The 17,148-nt window shown below is 29.9% G+C and overlaps 1 protein-coding gene across 2 annotated transcripts; it reads right to left on the bottom strand.

Annotated features, from left to right (window-relative positions):
- Window positions 1-1,208: 1,208 nt before the first annotated feature.
- On the bottom strand, window positions 1,209-14,840 carry LOC113401663 (neuronal synaptobrevin-like). Of its 2 annotated transcripts, XM_026641657.2 has the most exons (8): window positions 14,423-14,840; window positions 7,204-7,321; window positions 6,777-6,855; window positions 6,562-6,641; window positions 5,869-5,920; window positions 5,547-5,570; window positions 4,387-4,421; window positions 1,209-4,157 (listed from the first exon to the last, which is right to left on the bottom strand). In XM_026641657.2, coding segments are annotated over exons 1-6 (345 nt in total). In that variant the 5' UTR covers window positions 14,425-14,840; the 3' UTR covers window positions 1,209-4,157; window positions 4,387-4,421; window positions 5,547-5,556. The 2 variants fall into 2 exon arrangements, with proteins under 2 accessions (XP_026497442.1, XP_026497443.1); XM_026641658.2 differs by lacking the exon at window positions 5,547-5,570 and having other exon boundaries at window positions 14,423-14,839.
- Window positions 14,841-17,148: the final 2,308 nt, after the last annotated feature.

Below are 17,148 nucleotides of genomic sequence, written 5' to 3'. Positions count from 1 at the left end.
AAATAACATGAGCATAATCTGTGTCACTGTGGTACCGTTTATCCAAAGAAATCTGCGGTGACTGCATCGTTGGTTTGAAAGGTAGAGATATGGCTACAGATCCAGGGGTCCTGGTCTTAAACTCCAGGTCGGGCCAATAAAAAGTAAATGGGATCATCGAAAATAATTTCTTTATGTGTTGGTAGTTGGAAGTGTGTATGCGCCCGTGCCTCGGAAAGCACGTAAAGCCAAGTTGGTCCAACGTCTACACTCTTTCCGGTCATGTCGGTTTTGGTTCATCGGATTATGACAATGAGGAAATAAAGAAAGCACCTGTGTTTGTGCGCGCACTTGTGCACTATACAATGTCTTGTGGAGTTGGTTAGTCTCCCTCGCCCTTAAGATTGGCCGCAGTAGCCGAAATTGGTTAAGACGACATCATTATCATCCGTAGACGCTCTCAATTTAGATCTCAGTCACACTCTTTATGGTTTAAAAAACGAAACGAAAAACGAAAATTCTTTGAAATGTAATATGTATTATATTTAAAGAAGAGAAAATATTATAATTAACTTATTTTTTATATTTGTATAACCTGAGTCAACAACGCCAAAACAAGCACATATTATTGTCATTAAATAGTTGGTTTAATTTTTATTTGGTATTTGGAACGTTATTTAATTTGAAAACCTCAAACCAGATCCTATTGATTACTGATTTATTTTGATGTGTTCATTCTAAATCAATTATACGTCCATTTCGATATAAATCTTATTTTTTTAGCGAAAAATATCGATATAAAGTTTGCTTACTCAACGCCGCTGCTTAAAATAGTATTATAGTAGAATATATTATAATCTATTCCAACCATAAGAAGAGAAAAGCCAAACTAACAACATTTGACAAATTGACGCGATATCATTGGTCGAGAGCAATGATTAATCTCTGATATTCACTAAGGATTCGCGAAAAAATGGCGTTTTAAACGTTGACAAAACTGTTATCGGAATTTTGGAAGTAAAATGAAAGTCGATTTAAGTACTTAAGTGTATACTAACAGTTCTTGATTATTTTGTCATTATTTATAATACAACACTATATTTTGCACGATAATTTATTGGGCCTCTTGTGGTTGTCAAGACTTATAGGCTTTTAAAAATAAATTTTGTTCCAAAAGAAATTGTAGCAAATGCTTGAAGTGGACATGGACGAAAAAGTAAAGATTAGGATTGTTTATTTAAATTTGCTTTACTTTATTGAAGCAATAATTACATTAATATATACTATCGATACATACAGAATTACAATCATTATTAATTTCTATGGTTCTTAAAATGAGATTACATTGATTATGTACTTGATTTGTAATACAGAATACTAGTTTGTTATATTTGAACGTTTTATCTCTTGTTATACATTAAGCCTTTGTTTGTCTGATGAGTATTCCTCTTCTAAAACAATAATTTCGTAGATAAAAACGTTCAAATACAACAAAATTAATCTTTAAATTCTAGACACACATATTATACCCAGTATTCGTATGATCGATTTAATGTATTTTTTTCATAGATAAGATAGGTACTATGAATATTTTAACTTGTTATATTAGTATTTTTTTTTTAATATTGAACAATTTTCATCTAACACAATAGTAACAGTAAATATGTGTTGACATAACAATTGTTACGATATTTTCAAAATTTATCTTAATATTATGATTACATGTTGTCGAATTCAAATACCGAACAAAATCATAACTTTCTCAACACTTTTTACATTAAATATATTACTAAATAGTAAGCATTCAATACAAGTTTTATTTGACCGAAACAAAACAGCTATTGTTATTACGTTAACTTATATAATTAATATTTCAAATACCATAAAAAAGCGCATAAAATTATCTAAGTAAATGAAAACTATTCTAAAATTTCCGGACATTCAATAAGTAGTCTAATGGTTATTTATCTATTGTTACTACGTAATGTTTTCTTAACGATTAAGATATTATAATCATTATATTAATATTCAATAAGAATAAAGGTAAAAAGTTTAACCGTCTCTGTCTATAAAATATTTAATTAATTTTAAATGAAAGTATAGGTATATTTTGTCACTATGAGTAATTAGTAAGATATTCGGAACATCGTTCTTAAAAATAGGTACGTATAATTTATTTTCTTCACATAAAAATATTAAATTGATCTATATATTTTTTTTAAAATAATGTTTTGTACTTAACAGTTTGATTAAAATATCGTATTTGGAAACTTTTTAGTTTATACAGATAATGTCAACACTGTTTACCTTTACCTCATTTGTCTATTCTATACGTCTCTTTTAAGACTGGTGTGTTTATTTTTACCTTACAGTGAATTTTGGGCCTCTTTTTTCGAAACCTGAGGTATACAAAAAAATCAATTTTGATATTTATAAAAATAAGAAAGCTACGCTCACAGTATGTATATTAAATACAAGTAGTCAGTATAAATATATTGAAATCGAAAATAAAATGATATTATAGCGTTTATTAACTGATAGGATAACGCAATAGATTCTATTATAATTCGTACCTCGTTTCAGAAAAAGAGGCGAGTGTTAATAGTTAAACTATATCTATACGATACACAACTAAAATTTGATAAACACTTCTATAATAAGATTCAACAACAATGTAGTGCATAATTATGATATAAACTCAAAATACTAACGTGACTGTCAACCAACGCTGATTACATTTTACTATGTCTAAGTTCGATTGAAAACTTAACTTTTGAAGTTAAGATTATCATACAACTTAAAACTGTATTCTAGATAAATCTTAAGATAAATTCCATTCGGAATTAAGTGACGTCATCACCTACATTTGGTACCTTTGACTCAATTCATTTTTAAATTATGTTATAATAAATATGTTGTACATAAAATTGATTCATTGATAATAACATATTATTTAAAGACTGCATTCTCAAAACGAAATATATAATATTTAAATAAACTTATTACACTCAAATTTATTCGTAAATAAAATTTGCATTTTTTAAATAAAGATTAAAATAAATAATGGAGAACGCAGACCAATGTCATATAAGTATATTATTGACTAGGTCTTTCCAATATAATATACCATGACATTAACTACAGTTTAGCATCAAAACGTGCAATATTTTACATTAAGTATCTAATAAGCTATACATAATATTTTACACACAGAAAAAATACAACGTACTACATTTCAGCTATAATTATATAGCATATTACTAGATAATAACAACGAATACAAATTTCGTTTAAGTAGGAATAGCATAGACATTTAAGGTTGGTTAAATAATTTTAATGACAACTAGAGCAGATCATTAAAACTTATATAAATATTTTGATTTACGAAAATTATTTTTAAATAATATTTGGATCATTTTTTTATACATAAATAAAATAACTATATAGGAAATGGACCAGCTCACGTTACAAACAACCTATGTACCTATTCAACATCTAAAAAGTGTTATAAAATATTATAAGCAAAGAGTCAAACGAATTTATATAAATTGGTATCAAAGATCGACTATAAAGCTGACGTTCCGCAGGGGATGTCACACCGTCTAATAAATATATTAGCAAATTCTGTTACGAAAAAAAAAAAAAAGTTGGATACACGGTGTGACGCATACAGTTTTCCCTAAACAGACGACAGAATAAGAAATATATGATTTATAAAAATAAATGCAGTCACTAACAAGTCAACATCAGAAACTTGGTCCAAATTTAAAAAAACAAATTAAGTCATTTACGACCCATCTTATTTTGAACACAATTTAAAATTACAAGATATGGTATATTTTCGATAAGCCTTAGGTATCTATAATATGTATAGCAAATAGCATATCATGTTGTTACATTTTTATAAGGTAAATATTTTAACAAAGAAAGATCTTCTAAAAATACTCTAATTTGTTTTTCATTTTGCTGATAGTGACTAAAAGGATTCGTGTTAAAGGACGAGTGATTTTCAAAACATGTAAATATATGACGATCTATAAGAAATACACAGTAAGGTTTATACATTGGAATTTACAGAATAATTGTTGGAAACGATCAACATCACTAATATCTAATTAAAAGAACAATTTTATTATTTAGCTTGAGTGCCGAAATCGATTTGCTGTTGAAATAGGTACCTGAAAGCAGGTTTTATATATAATAGTTAAATTACATATAAGAAATGTGGACTTAGGCTATTTAATAAATATGCATTATTTGAAAAATATATTTATAACACTTGGAACTCGAGTGAGTAATTTTTAATACTGATTTTAAAGATATTATACATCATTAAAAATTTTGTAAGCTATTCAACAAATTTTGTTAACACGATAGTTTAGTATCAGTACTTTTTAAAATACCAACCTCGGCCTCCTCCTTTCGTTTAGGTGTTTACAGACCTATAAAATATACAACAATGTATTAATAGATAAAATAAAAAGTTTCACACATTAATTATACAATGAAATTATGTTTTTAAATTGTACAATAATTAGATTTATTTTATTGGATATTTTTTTTTGTCACAAAACATTTAAAAAAGAAATGGGAGTTTTTCAAAGTTATTGAATATATTTTTATCTAGGCATTTTTAATATTAAGCGAGATTATATACGGGGCCTATACAGGGTAAGCTTCGCATTCTTGGAGTCAGTTTTTAAGCAGAAGTTGTATCTATAATTGATCTATGTATATAAAGTAGCAATATTAGACACAAGATAAATACATTTGCAAAACAAAGCTGAGTTTAGTTTTGATTTATTTACTCTGGTAGCAAATATAAAGACAATTCCAGTTTAATATTTTATAACATGTCATTAAATTTTCATTGTTATTTATATTAAGCGCAGTAGAGCTATTTTGCAGAACAACAATCGTAAAATGATAAAAAGTGATGCGATGATCATTAATTTAAGATATACAACATTCAAAGGATATCACATACAAGTAGAGTATCAACGATTCACGGTTTTCAAAATTTCACGAGTTTTTACACAGTAACACTACTGTCACGAAAGTATAAAGCTACCTCAGTAAATACCTCATTATGTCAGCTATGTGTAAAGACAGAAGACGGCGTGTAACTTCAGAGAAATACAAGTAACGAATATACAGTAGAACAGATAAAGCCAACACTTAGGGTCAATACACAGGATAAGCGGTAATTGTGATAAAATTGCAATATAATTATCCAAATTGAAACGTTAATTTCTAATTACAGAATTGTCAAACATTTGCGAAAGAGTTGCAAGATTATCACGATTGTATGCTTATCTAGTTGTATAATGAGAATGACTTGGCGTTTGTTAAATTTAAATGACATTTTAACGCAATTTCGTTTTAGTTTTAAATTATATTGTTATTGACTTGGACCAGGTTGATTCTCATCATGCTTATTCATCAACAACGACACTGCGAACTTACCAAAAAGGTTAAATATCAAATAGTAATAACAAAATAACAACATACGTTATATTACTATTTATATATTATAACAAGTAACTTCTAAATTAAACTTCGGTTACCGAAACTTGTTCACACAAAGTTGGCTGAAAATGTGAGAAAAAATAATGGTATGATTAATCTAAAAACTTATTAAATGTTGAAAAAACTTAAGAGCGACATTCTCTAATGATGCGCTTCCACTGAAACGGTTGGCAAATTTTGTTGTTGTAGTTTATTCTAAAGAAATTTACAAACAATTACAAAACATAGCATCAATACTTAAACGACTTAAGTTAAGGAAGTATTCGTCACCAATACATGTTGATAAAACAAAAATTGCCAATTTTCTTTTGGTAGAGACGCAGCTTAATGTGCACATTATTAGCAAGAAGTGTTACTTACCAATGATAAGAGCTAGAATGATAATTCCGATAACGGCAGCAATTATCATCATCTGCAAATTAAAAGTAATTTATTAAAATATCTAAATTAAGTTATCGGTCTATAATCCAGTATTAATTTATATAAGGGAAGCATTAATCAGTAAAGGCTCTCTTGGGAAATTATAAAGTGAAAACTGTTTTGCTTTTAATGGTACAATGGCACGCTGACCATTAACAAGTCTCGTCTACGAGCTTTACAAGTGTACCTAGTATGCAAGCATTATTACAATCGCTAAATTGTAAAAATTGAAAAAACATAGTTTGATTAAATCTTCTGTTAATAAGAAGGCTTTAGATTTTATGTTAAGATGTTGTTTTCTCACGATTTAATATTAGCTGTAGGCTATGAGATCAATGAAAATGAAACGGATAATTAAGCGCTTGAAATTGAAAATATGTACTCCAACGTGTATTAAAAACCTTTAATGTCAAACATATACATGTGGCATCATATCATCCGACACATGGAGGCTACTTCACGACGTTTTCCTTCATCGCCAAGCACGAGATGAATCATAAAGAAAATTTAAATACATGACAATTTAGATGTTCTGGTTTGAACCTCTCTTTGGCTCGCTCAAAATGATTAGTTTAGTACAATAATTATGGAAGGCATTATATAACTAAACAAATTCCACTATTTAATATAAACCTTTAGGTTCTGCAACCAGAATTTGCTCTTAAGTTTTCCAGCCTGCTGTTCAAACTGTGACGCACCTTGCTGCAGCGCATCTGTAAATTATTTAAAATGTTACTTTTACATGTCTTCCCATATTAACCTTAGTACGTTTTGATTTTGAAACTGTTTTCAAAAGGAATTCTTGAGGAACGGTATTCAATTAATCTTTAACGCTACATGTTTCATACCTGCCCGGTCGTCGAGTTCCGAAAGCTTTTGATCTCTTTCCAGTACCTTCTCCACGTTTGTTTTCATTATGTCAACCACCTGGGGATGATGAAATTTCAATATCAAAGTGTTTGAACTTGTGTAAATATTGTATTACAAAACATCATCAATTATATTCCTAAACCATTTATTTCAAAGAGTATTTTCTCAAGCGGTGAGACAGTGTTTTCGTTTATAAATGTTTTTGTTAATTATATTTATATATTAATAAGTTATGAATATAACATGAATAATAATTAAAAACATTTAAGTATTGAATATATTTAAGTTGTTCTTAAAAATATATTGATAAATTTAAAATTAGAAGTTGCAGAGCTTAAAATGAATCTTAACATGCTTACAATAGTTGAGTTATTATTATTTAGCCTAAATTATATCGATACTTACTTCATCAACTTGTGCCTGCGTCTGCTGTAGGCGACGCTGTGCAGCAATCTGCTGTGGTGTTTTTGGTCCACCAACTGGCATATCATCGCTGGTAGGCGCTAATCCTCCCTCAGCCGCCCTATGTCATAAAAAACAATATAAAATGTGTTTTTTCTTTAACGAACATTGAGATGAAACCTTTTACATACTTATTAAATGTAAAAGGCATAGCCTTCAGAATTGAATTCTTAAGGTTGTGCTTGAAGTCAACAGTTAGTCAGTTCTTATTACAAAAAGTACTTAATATTTTAGTTACTCTATTGTAAAGTAGCGGAATTGTAAATCATTCATTGTTGCACAACTGCGATTAAAAATACCTCATAATAAACATAATTTATGATATTGAATAAACGAATTTGTAGAAACGTATTTAATTTTGATATTTTATATGCTTGTAGCTTGTAACATCATTATAAAGGTAACACAGGTGATAGAATCATCAAATATAACAGGAGATTATTAGTACATACACTATTTCTTATAGAATTTGTAATTAAATTAGAGTTTGAAGAACAGATATAGCTATAGAAAATAAATCTATACAAAATAAATTATTCAATAAATATAAAATATTGGTATATTTAAGCGTATAAAGACTGTACAGTGTACAGTATTTCATTTTAAAATACTTTATAAAATCTTTTAAGGGAAAACGCTTTGTCCATTATTAATTTTAAACGTTGTTTAAGTTTTATGACTTCTTACGAGAAAAGTCTGCAAGGAAACTGACAAACTGTTTTGAAACTCATAACCTGTGTTTAATAACGTTTTTATTTTAAATTTATTTTAAAAATAATAAAGACTACATGAAATTTAAAGCAATCGTTTATTTTTCTAAATAATTCATTTTTTATGTGTATTTATAGATTAGAGCCATGTAAAAAGAACCAAAAATGTTTTAATGTATAAAGTGACTGTAAATGAGAATTAGACCGAATCAATATTCTTGTTTAAGCCACAATGTTTAATAAAGTCCATACTGGCCAGAATATATTTTCTTTTTTAGATCTAGCCTAATAATAATGTCATAATATTATCTACATATTTGCCTTCTTGAACAAAAGTCTTTTTTGACCTATCTAATATAAAATGTCGCGACATGATGGAAAATCCTTTTATAATCTATTAAATAGGTCACATGATTTATTTCCATATAATGAATCTAGTGCTTTACCACTTTAGTTTTTATTTCTCATATTTTATTCGTACTCTGTAAATGTTTAAGTCATTATAACATGTATGTATTTATTAAATATATTTTATTATATAAGTTCGAGTATTAATTAGGTATTACTGAGTTATAAACAGATAATAGGAATGCTTTGTTTATGTAGCTGTATTTCATCAAGGCTGAATCGACTAAGTATGAAGTACGATAAAAGTAATCGTATAGCTAGAACTAAATCGTTTTTTTTCTGTTTTTAAAACATCCATCTCCCTATAAGATAATACTGCTAAGGTTAAGAATGCGTAAAAAAAATAGTGGCCAACGATTGGCCTCTAAGTACACGCAATAGTAAAGTAGTATGTCGTTTGGCGATGTCAAGCGTAGCTGTTACGCACTCCAATGTATTAAAGTTGGCTCGTTCGTTTTTGTTATTTTGTAGTGCGACACTTTATTTAGATATAATATAAATAATCTATGGATAAAACTTGTCCTTCCTGAAATTAGTTTATTATATATTCAATAAATACTAGATGAATATAAATATTTAGTGCATGCTTACGTTATACAATTTTTTTTTTTTCTAAATGTTATCTTTTTACACTAAGTAGTTTTGTTGTGCGTTGGTAGGTAGTCACGACAAACGATTTTATAATTATGAATTTAATTAAATTTATTAAAAGTAATAAATTAAATTTATGATGTATTATATACATTTATATATATATTTTTATTTTTACCATATACCACCTCAGCTTATTTCAAATAGATACAAGAAATAAATAAAGGAATTATTTTGTGTGTGTGTTTTTAAAAATAAGATGTAATGCTAATATGCTGAGCAACCCAAGTCGATGTATGATGTAACCCCGTACTAAGTGAAATGTATGACGATAGGATTCTTATAATTAATTAATTTTATTAAATTATATTCATCATTATTAATTATTATATCATTTAATATGAGACTGTTGCATCATTTCGATTCGCTGCATCAATAAAAACTAAAAAGCTTGAATTCTATTAATCTTATAAAACGTGACATTGGCTGATTTTTTGCGTTATTAAAACGATGTCATTGCCCTACCACACCCTCTATCTATTATAAAACATTAAAATATAGGCCTTTCATATTTAACCGAATGAGATTTGGCTTGCTTTCTAGAAAGTTATTATGCCCTACTTGGTTTGCTGCCAGGCCATGCACATATGTAGTTTAAGTGTCCTTCAGTTGAAAGTGCAAGCTGAAGTATCATTCGTTAAGCCAAACTGCAAATGTCAAATAAAGCCTAAAAAATGCCTTTAATGAAAATTTGTATAAGATATTTTAAAGCCGAGCAAAGTGTACCGAATTACTAATTCAAATAAAATCAAAAGATACTTTATGCAAATAGGCTCAAGAAGCACTTTTAAATAATAACGTTAAAGTTTTGCATAATAATTACTTGTATTACTTATTAAATTCAATATTTCGTCAAAGAGGTACATTATATAGCACTTTAGTATTGAAACAAAGCTAAGCAGTTTTTTTTGTAAATGTGATATGGATTACGCTCATTTTAAAACTGTTTTAATTACATTTAAGTATAGCATACCAAAACATACCTAGTTAAGGTATTGTTTATGGTACAAAATTCAGTGTGTTTTGTGTTTAAAGATAACTCGAATTAATTATCGGATGTTTCTCGTAAAAGATACGAGTATGGTGAGAGGGATTTCGTTGAAGTTGGCACGCCTCTCCACTTCTATTAAGGGTTTTGGATGAGGTGGAAATTTGTAACGCAGCGTTTTATATCACATTTTCATGCAACTTGAAACAGTATAACTGGAATTATTTTTAGAGTTGTTTGATTAGACTGTTAAATATATTTTTTAATCTTTATTATTATTTTAAGAGGCTTGAACATTACATTATACTTGTATATATTATAATGGCAATAAAAATAAAAATATAAATTAAAAACTTAAAAATAATTAACATTAACAATGGTAATAAGTTATTTTATCTTGTAGAAATATCAGAAAGATAGTATTGTGACGAAAGTTCAGGACCCGCATTACAACGGGCTTTACCCTTAATGTGGTCCAGATTTAATCAGCGATGTCCTCTTTACTTGTCTGCACGATACAATATACGTTTTTAGTACACGTGATCGATTTATATATGTATAAGTTCATTTTGTAATCTTTACTAACTCAATGAGAAAGGGTAGGATTGTGAACAGTTATTCACTTAATTAAATTATGAATATAAGGGTGACTTAAAGTTTTTATAATTTAATTAAATTTCTCTGCGATACATTACAATCTACCGATAAATAATGCTTTAAAAAGAAAGCTTTTGTATGCGAGTATATTCACTTTTTTCAGTATAATTTCACGGTACATACCTACAATTTAACGGTGATGTATATTTTTAACTTCGATGAGAAAATATTTTCATTTTCATATAAAATAAAAAGTCGTATATTTTACTTGTAATTGAAATTAGCACCGTTATTTTTCAATTACCGTTAAAATATCTTTCATAAGGAAATTTACCATTTTATGGTGTAGGTTAACCTTCGGTGCGAAATTACGAGTTATAGCTGACTAACTTTTTTCGAAGGAAAACATTTACTGTTCTCAATCAAATTATTGAAAACGACTTTAAATTTTAGATACTGAAGCGACGTTCAGTGTCAAAATTTGTAAATGATTTGTTAAAAAAATTAGTAAATCGTATTTATTTCAATACGTTATCAAGTCAGCAACAAACAAAAGGTTACGAACTATACATATGCATTCGCGTGCATTCAAATACTTTCAGGCTAATTGCATGTCGTAGCTTTTTACGATCAAAAAGCTTTCCATGAAATGGTTAAGAACGATCGAAAACTGGCTTTCCATGAAATGGTTAAGAAATCTAAAAGGTTGAAAAAAAACCCACAAATTGTTAGGTATTTAAAACTTATTAAACATATACAAATATAACAAAGAAATTTAATGTTCATCTAAATTGCACGTAAAATATGTTTTTTTTTTAACTTTTACTTGACTCCACTGGTTAGTATATGTGGGGGACAAAGTAAATTTCAAACCAGCTCCACCAGACCGATGTAGCTAAAATTTTGTACATTTTAATGCTAGCGTACACGATAATTGTAATTGTAACAACTGGCCACATTTTTTTAAAATAAAATATCCAGGTGGACGACCTCATCTTTCTTAAAAAAAAAGTTACTATGTATTTTTTTTTTCTTTTTTAATGGGCTGATGTAGTGTTTAAGTTCTAGTTTCTATATTAAGAAGATGATTAGTAATAAGTGCATGTAATAAAGCATAATAATTAATTCAATATACTCTGACGTTAGGCTATAAACATGTGTTTTATTTAAACCTCCTCATAAATTAAAATAAATAACTGCAAGGCTCATCGCACTGGTAAGTGGTCATCATCACTCATAGACATAGGTACCGGAAGAAATAAGTATCGTTAGGAACTAAGATGCCTTGTCCCTTGTGCCTGTAGTTACACTGACTAACTTCAGACCGGAATACAATAATACCAGCAGTTGCTTTATAACAAGAACATTAATTGCCTAAATATACTTCAGTAATTGCAACTGAGCTAAGTTTTATGCTATTATAAGTTTGAATATATAGTTAATTTAGAGAGGAACACAAAAGTAAAAATGGTGGTTATTGCATACTTTGGAACTTTGAATAGACCGCACTAAATAGATTTAAAGGATTAGAAATTCCTATAGACAGTTAGACTTTATTTATCTATGGTCCATTTTGAAATTATAATCATAATAGATGAGGAAATGGAAATATAGATCTATAGTAATTTTATAAATGCGAAAGTAATTCTGTATGTCTGTTACTCTTTTACCAAACCACTAAATCGAATAACTTTTTTATACTTAAAACCTGACGACCAACCCTCAAACCGCGAACGAAGCCGCGGACAAAAACTATTATAAGATACATAGCAACTAATGTGGGAATCAATGGTAGTCAATAATTGTCAATATAAGGAATGGCTCTTACAAAGATAAGTATTCAATGTACTTGTATTTCTGAATATACACTAAATTAAGCCAGTATAAAAGTAACTTTTAAATACGTTTCAATTATAGATACAAATGAATAGACAGTTATTATGAGTGGGAAGCTATATAGGAAGTATATATCTAGCTGGATATATAAATTATATATGTATATTTAGAAGTAGGGTTGATAGAGCAGTAGTGACATTGCATACAAATTAAACGCCAAGGACAGGAGTAGGACGTGAAACTTAAACGAAGATCACGTATTTCATGTGCATTAAGTTGGGTTTATATTATAATTCATCTCGTGTTCAACGGTAAAGAAAACTTGTCAGGAAACCTATATACTCAAAGAAAAGTTCTTATATAAATATATTATTAAAAGGAGTAAATTAGTGCGGCCTTTGCCGTTTTACTTGCCTTTTATACAAATAAATAAAAAAATATTAGAATACATTCAAATATTTTGAATGTTAATCGACAGACGGATGTAACAACGTAGTATTTTAATTATACTTTAATTTTCTATAATCTTAAGTAGTTTTCTATAACTATAAGGCCTTATGTTTCGAGTCACCGCCTTTCTATCATGACATATGAATCTCTAGTGTCAAGCGACAAAAGATAAATGCTTTTCGATTTCCATTCGACTTTGACGTCAATCGTCAAAAGGTTTGCTTACTTAATGGTGTGGGATGTCGTCTGGTCGTATTTCTTATTTGATTTTTAGCAAAGAATTATTCCAGACAATTTATTATTTTGCTCGCTTGCGGAAATACAATACTAATTCATCGTACGTCAGTTTTTATATTTCATACTTGACATTTTGAATTTAACATAATTTTAATTGTATGTTAATTGTTGTTATATAATTTTAATTGTTGTAGTAACGATACAAAAATATCTTGTATTTTATATGTGTTTTTTTAATAAACCCGTTAAAGCTTGGCTACCTAAGTTTCTTATCTAGCCATTCCACAGAAGTTTATAAATTATACGAGTTATACAATAACATTTAAACAGTGAAAAAATTTATCAATTGCTTTGATTATACTTTTTTTTATATGTTGTCAGACTGGCAAACAGGCCACCTGACGGTCACCACGGCCCGTAAACATTGGCACTGTAAGAAATATTAATCATCGCTGACATCAATGCCACCAACCTTAGGAACTAAGATGTCATGTCTCTTATATACAGACACAATCCGGAACACAACACTATTAAGTATTGCTCTTTGCTGGTAGAACAGGTGATCAGTGGGTGGTACCTACAGATCTTGCACAAAGCCTTACCATTAAGTATAATTTGTTAATTATACTCATAACTTACCAATGATAAATATGGCATTACCGACCGGCGTAGACTGTCAGCTTTACATACTAACATGAAACATCTGTCTTTAAAATTATTGTTACAGTAAGTATTAGTGTGGTTCTAGCTTGTAGTTCTTTGAATATACACAAATAACAGTATTTTATTTTAAATAAATAAATCTAATTTGAAAGCACGATTATGATAGAGGTACTTCTTTATTTCATAACATCTACTAAGAATTGTAATGACAATTTAAACGTTTGCTAAAACTTTCTAACTCGAAAAAATAACATGTCTGTATAACAATATGAGAAAAACATATCTTTATTTTATTTTACTTTAATGTGATTAAAAAACTTAATTCACCATGCAACATCTAATGAATAAAATATATATATATATATATATATTCATAATGCAGGACTTAATTGTTACAGATTAGATAACACACAGATAGAACAGATTAAATAATATTTAGTATACTTATTGCTGCGAAGTTAATACGCAATTATTTCGGACGCTGGAAGTAATTTCACTATACAAAATAATAATTCAACATACAAAAAGAAATAAAGAGGTAAGGTTTTGTTTCAATATAGAAAAAATAAAATCAATAAATCAAACAAATGCCCGTGACGTTTAAAAAAATCGTTTTACTTACATTTTTAGATGGTCTGTATTTGCGCGTTGATGAAAATCCGAACAAATGAAAAGAGTTTCTTAATTTCTTTCACAAATTCTCTCCTAAGTTTCACTGGCAATGAATCTTCCCCGACCTATGCACCTTCACTGCTCAGCACCAAATGAATGTACTTCATGAATGGGATGCTTACTAGATTTTCCCACAAGAATATCGGCCACCGATCTATTTTTAGGAAAGGTATTTCTCAAATCGAAGTAACCTTCTATGCAGTGTAACAATCATGAAAGGCACTCCTACACCATAACACATCAAAACAAGAGACCGAACTGTACGAACAATGTTAAAATATCCTGTATTTAAGAAAATAAAGATAGAAGTGAAAACCTTCCGTGACAAGTTTTCCCGATTTGCATGGGAGAGGGCGCGTCAGTATTTTCCCTAATAGGAGCGAATGGTCTAAAAATACCTTCTCAAAGTTTAGGCCAAAATAGACTTTATCGTGAACGTCTTTAAAATCAATTTCGTTTGGTTTCGGCAAGTAAATTCGTATGTAGTATGTGCGGTTAGGGTTGTGTGCGTTGTGGTTTCGACGCATGCGTAGTAGGGCGGGTGGACGCGAACAAAAATCAATTCGGTACGTGGGAGTTACGTAATGGCATAGACAACGTTTGCGTTGGCGACTATTCTATCGTAATTGAGGTTAATCTCGTTTAATATTATACATGGTAAAAATAGTTTTATAATATAATAACTTGGTCTTTGTCTCATTTCAACATATGATTAGGAAAAAGTACTTATTTGAATATTTTTATCGCATTTTTTTAAAACTTAAGAACTATTAAATGAGTCACTTGTTGCGAAGATACGAAAACTATTAGGTTTATGGTCTAATAACTTAGATTTTAAAATTAGTTTTATTTTAGAAGCAGAATAAATGTCGAATTCATTGTTTTTCTTTAATCGTTCTCTAATCCATATATTTAATTAGGCTAAGTTACTTATTCAACGGATATTTATCAATCTATATCATTGAATATTTTTTTATATAAGTTGAAATACTATTTGTCTATTTTATTATATATATTATAATCAATGTATCAAATAGATATGAGTTGGTAACTTGTTTGTTATCTTAATAAGTCTGAATGTATGTACTCTATGAGTTCCTAAGCCATTCATTCGATTGTGATTAAACTTTTGAGTATACGCGAAAGTTCCATGTCCAAAAAGGATTTGTTCTTAAAAAAACTGCTAGTTTTTAATATAGATGAGTTTATACAATACTATAATTTTTCATTACTTTAATTGCACTTACAACGAATAAGTGTACTTAGTAAAAAGGCTATTGCCAAAGTTCTTTTGCCGTGTGTAAATGAAGTCCGTGATTGATAAGACCGCTTTGGAGCACCATATTACTATAAAATTTTATTTTCTCTCAATTTATCTTTTTATGCACATCCAATTCATCCATCCTGTGCCATATTTCCTTAATATTAAAAAAATTAAAAGAACATTTCAATTTTGCAATGAGTTTAAATATTATTGATTTTGACAACTGGTGACTTCTTAACGCGTGGCTAAGCGCGTGGCCTATATAAATGCGTCGCTATATTTCATGTATTTTATTCAGATCTTAACTAGACAAATATATATATATATATATATATATTTATTTATTTATAAGATTTAATCTGTCACGTGCAGCAGCAGGGGTTCTTAGAACGCAAGCTTAAATGCAAGGGCAAGAATCACTGCGTTCAAACACAAAAAACATGGTAAGAAAACCTGCACGTGACAGATTAAACTCTGAAAAATATATATCTACCAACACGCAGTGGCAGTCAGCAGATTGGGATGGGATGCGGTCCTTCTTTGCATCCTACCCATGGGGGCAGGTTTGTTTCTCGCCGGATGATTCGAGCATTATTGCTGACTCTGTTGCCGATGTGGTGCTTCAGGGTATGGAACTGTTCATTCCATATTCTGCTGTGCACATCGGTGGCAAGCCCCAGCCCTGGTTTGGTTGTTTCTGCAAAACGGCCTCATGACGAAAATGGGAACGTTACCATGACTGGGCTAAGGCATCGGTGTCTCGTGATGTAAAGACCAGCGCATTTAGAACGGAATATAACTCTGTCTCTAGGTCCTTCAAAAACGTGATTGCTAAGGCGAAGACAGAGTACATTGGCAGAATTGGCGAGAGACTCCTGCGTCTCCCTTCAGGAACACGTGCGTTCTGGTCTCTCGCTAAGGCTGTTTTAGGGAATTTCTGTCAGCTTTCCATTCCATCTCTGCACAAGGACGGTGAGTCATTGGCCCATACCGCGAAGGAGAAAGCTGATCTTTTAGGCTCTATCTTCGCGTCGAATTTGACTCTGGATGACCAAGGAAAGTCACCACCAACAATCCCGCGATGTGATACCACGATGCCGGAAGTCAAATTCCGGAAAAGTGCAGTGCGTAAAGCACTTCTTTCCTTGGACATTCATAAGTCGAGTGGACCCGATGGCATCCCTCCATATGTGCTCCCGAGTTGGCACCGGTCATAACGCGTCTTTTCCGGCAATCCTATGCATTATGCGTCGTCCCGATCTCCTGGAAGACTGCTTTGGTGCATCCGATTCCTAAAAAGGGTAACCGCTCAGACCCGTCCAATTATAGGCCTATAGCTATCAACCCCTTGTTCTTCAAGGTAATGGAGTCCATTGTAAACTGCCAGCTCCTGCGGTATCTAGAGGAGTACC

The sequence above is a fragment of the Vanessa tameamea genome, chromosome 20 (assembly GCF_037043105.1).
Source record: "Vanessa tameamea isolate UH-Manoa-2023 chromosome 20, ilVanTame1 primary haplotype, whole genome shotgun sequence".
NCBI classification, from domain to species: domain Eukaryota; kingdom Metazoa; phylum Arthropoda; class Insecta; order Lepidoptera; family Nymphalidae; genus Vanessa; species Vanessa tameamea.
Note: the sequence above shows the minus strand (reverse complement) of the source record. Positions and strands in the feature narration are given on the sequence as shown.

Coding starts and splice junctions, on each gene's coding strand:
- LOC113401663 (XM_026641657.2), bottom strand. Junction 6,856..7,203: donor CGCAGGCACAAGTTGATGAA/GTAAGTATCGAT, acceptor CATCATCCCCAG/GTGGTTGACATAATGAAAAC. Junction 5,921..6,561: donor TCTGGTTGCAGAACCTAAAG/GTTTATATTAAA, acceptor TTTAATTTGCAG/ATGATGATAATTGCTGCCGT.